We start from the raw sequence: 3906 nt of genomic DNA on the forward strand, positions 1-3906 counted from the left end.
TCTCAGCTTATTAAAAAGAACTTTGTGTAATGCTAAGTACTAATTCCTTGGTAAGAGTATTCTCAGAAAATATGAAGGTTAACAATCTTCATGAGGCTAAAGATTTGTTCTTGCACCTTGTGTATAGACCTAGGAAACAAATACACAGTATAAAAGGGAGAGGAAAAAATGTGCTTGTATTACTTCCTGCATTCAGGTATCACCAAAAAAATACAGCTTGGTAGCAACAATGGAGTGATGCGCATTCTACAGTTCTATAGAGGGTATATCCAAAGAAGTCACAGGTGTCTCTACATCCGGCTAAGCAGACCTAGAACTTGTTGAACACTGTGGATTGTGTATTACAAAGGATGTTGAGTTGGAAGCAACCCAGAGGGCAAGTTTGAGGAATAATAGTGGATTTCAGGTCTTGTGTAAGGAGAAGAAGGTTCAGGAGAACTGAGCTTGTGTTCTGTTTTTTAGCAGCCTCAAGAAAATATAAGAATTGCATCCCTCTTGAAACGTGTGCTTTTTGCTTAAGTAACTCTTAGACTAGTGTTTTTATCAGTTTGTTAGATGAAGTGCATTGGAAGGTTTTTAAGTTATGAAGAATGTCGATGTTGCAAAAAGTAACTTGAGCATGTTGGAAAGCTAAACCATAAAGTGCTCTTCTTGTGTTACTGTGAAAGAGGCTGTGTAGGACGCTTCTGTAAAATACTACACATGAGAAGCCTCAAGTGTGACATCTTGGGAGTGTTGCGTGCTATGCAGTGTTAGAGTTGGTGAAACTGAAATGAAGTTAAGGCTGGGTGAGCAGGTAGGCTGCTCAGCTGGAAGAAACTGCTGAATTGTGAGGCGCTGGAAGATGGCAGTAGAGATATGGAGTGATAGTCCAAAGGGACTTGGGCTTAAGTGAATATATTAATATTTATAAACACTGAAGAAATAGGTGTACTTTTTGTTGTATGTGCACCTACTACTTTGAACCTTTTTATGCTTCTTTCACTTGGCAGTAATCACAAAATGAGTACTGAATTTGCTCATTTGTATTTTAGGCTTCTGTTTCTATTACTTTCATTTTTTCATTTGGGAAAAAGGTTGAGCTATTTTAATAGACACAGGTAGTCATCAGCTTAATGTGAAATTCTGTTCTCTGGGAAAAGAAAACAATAATCAGACTTCTTTGTTTCTATATTTATAAACACCAGGTGTTAAACAGTTCCCAAAATCTTCTGATGTTTAATCAATACATACCACTGCTGTGAGATCAAATCTGCATTTGCCTGATGACACCACGCCTGAAAGTTGCAACTCATAGTCTGGTGATCTTTAAAAGCTGTGGGTCATAACTACATGATGACACCTATTGCTTAATCCTGTACAAGTTTTTGATTGACATTTCTCCCAAAGTTGTCATAGCAGAAAAATATGATCCATACCTTATTTAAGATAACTTTCAATTTCTGAAAGAACTGGTATTTTCTTAGGCTTATTCTGGGATTCTCAAGAAAGAACAAGGACATCTGAAGGTAGCATATATTTTAAAATAGGTCTCTTTATGGGTGCCTTATCTTAAAGAGTAGCTTAAACTTTTTGCATGCACGCGATCTATTTAGTGGAAGAGTTCACTAAAAAAATAGAAATATGTACAGGCCTGTGGTCGTTCAGACTGATTTTTATGGATCTGTTAGCAAAAATGAAAAATTTAGCTACATCTTTCTGAAAAAGGCAGAGACGGTTTGTGGTCAAGAATTCTGTAGACTTATTTATCAGTGGATGTTGTTTTTGTTGTTTCCTTATTAGATCTCTAAACATGAATCTAAATGGGTGAATTATTTTTTTTAGTAACAATTTGATTCCTCTTACTCATAAAATGTTTCTTCTTACAGAGCTAAAATCATTAGTATTCGATGACTGCAGGAAAGAGGACGAATGGAAGGTATAGTTATTTTTGTAAGAATCACTTAAACACGTAATCTGTATCACTGAGTACACCACAAATAAGTATAATTTAATGGCTGTCACTTTCACTTAAAATTGTTTTCTATCCAAGTAATGGATTTTAGTTCTGTTAACTCGGATCTCTGTATAATACATAATGAAAAATCTAAGGGCTCGCATAGGAAGACCGAATGGTTAGTTGTCTGGTTTCTTTTTTTAAGTTTTGAAAAAAAATGAGAAACTGTTTCTGTTATCTTCACTTTTCTTTTGAAAGACTTTATTAATTTCAAAAATTATATCGCTGTGCAGTATATATGGAGTAGGATTCAGAAGTATGACACCTGTTAGACTTATAGCTGTAAACCTGTTTTAGAATAAGTACAGATATATTTAAGCAGGCCATGGGTTAAATTAGACAGGAATTCAAAAGACTTGTGTCAAACTGAAAGTTTTTAAATACTTTCTAGTAGGAGTAGTGGGGACAAGCTGCTTGTTTAAGATGGAGCTCATCTTTTGAAATCCTGTATGTAGGGAGCTGCCTTCTGATGCTGTTTGAGATTAATTTCCCACTGCAAAGTTGCAATATGCAAGTGATAATGTATTTCAGCTTCAAATTTCTGTGGCAAGTTGTTAATTAATCAGCTACAGTAAACCCACATTATTTCTTTATCTAAATACTTGTGGTTTTTTAATATATTTAGATAATTCTTTTAGATGATTACACTACTAGATTACTGTCGCTGTGCTGCAAAATGACTGATCTGCTGTCAGAGGGTATCACAGGTAAGCATAATTCTTTTTAATATATGGATGGCAATATCCTGATAAGAAATTGTCTTAATTTGGTTGATGAACACAAGTAGCTATGGGATATTAGACTATCAGACTTTCTGGTACACTTGCACAGTAATTACCCAATTGTGGGTTTTTTGGGGGGTTTTTTTGGTGTTTTTTATTTTTATTTTTTTAGTGAAAAATCAAATGTTTCTCTACCTGGAAGCTAATCCCTTTTTAAAAATATTTTTGCTAAAGATTGCTGTAAGGTTTTCTGGTAGTTTGTTGGTTTTGTGTTTGTGTTTTTTTTTTTTATTATTTGTTTGGTTGGGGTTTGCTTGTTTGTTTTGTGGAGGTTTCTTTTGGGGGGATGTGTGTTTCTTTACTAATGCTCAGGCTGGGGTAAATGAGAAAGTTATCTGTCACAGTGTGATTTTTTTTATTTTTTTTTTAAGGATATTCTCTGTCAGTTGAAGTTAAGGGAAAACAAGAGCTCAGTAGGGAATTAAATGAATGTTACTAAAACACACAAGAATAGGCAAATTACTCTCTGCGTTTTTCCTAATGTGTTCTGTAAACCAGCAATATCTGCTGCTTTAAATTCATTTGTGCTTATGAACAGTAGAGTTAGGATAGAAGGGCAGAGAAACTTAAGTACTGAGGACAAAATGAGAACAGGAAACAACAGACAAACTGATGAGAGGTGTTTGCAAGTGAGTGCATGTGATAGAAACAAGAATTTAAATTTGAGTTCTACGTTGTACAGATATATTGTAGCCTCTTCTCAAAACAAGACAGCCCTCCCTATTTAAAAAAAGAACACAACAAAAACTTGAGACTAAATTATATCAGTGATTACTTTAACTAAACACATAAGCAACATTAACAGTAATTGAATTATCACTTTTCCAAACAATTTGGGAGTATTTTCTAGTGGAGTTTCTCATCTGCTGGAACGGCTCTCCTGTTCCGTGATGTTGGCCACTGTCAAAATGAGCAGTAGATGGATTGTGACAGATCTTGGTTATGTAGTCTTCCTATTTAGATAAGACTTTGTTTTACTACGTGTATTTTTAAGAAGTGTTTTCTCTCTAGTAAATTTTATGGGCTTTTCTTCCCTACAACTTAAGGATGTTTTTCCTATTGTAAAATATTTTGAAAAGTTGCTTTTTATGATTGACTTTTCTGTCATGTTTATTAGTGTATCATCCT

General features: G+C 34.5%; 1 protein-coding gene across 1 annotated transcript in view; it reads left to right on the plus strand.

Annotated features, from left to right (window-relative positions):
• Positions 1–1876: 1876 nt before the first annotated feature.
• STXBP3 (syntaxin binding protein 3) overlaps positions 1877–3906 on the plus strand; it is a gene marked incomplete at its 3' end in the record, with an annotated part of 13246 nt that continues 11216 nt past the window's right edge. Inside the window, exons 1-2 of the mRNA XM_010086792.1 lie at positions 1877–1918; positions 2622–2703. Coding sequence (XP_010085094.1) covers positions 2673–2703 — 31 coding nt within the window. The remainder of the gene's footprint in view (positions 1919–2621; positions 2704–3906) is intronic.

This window comes from Pterocles gutturalis, unplaced genomic scaffold (assembly GCF_000699245.1).
Source record: "Pterocles gutturalis isolate BGI_N339 unplaced genomic scaffold, ASM69924v1 scaffold23801, whole genome shotgun sequence".
Classification (NCBI taxonomy): Eukaryota; Metazoa; Chordata; class Aves; order Pterocliformes; family Pteroclidae; genus Pterocles; species Pterocles gutturalis.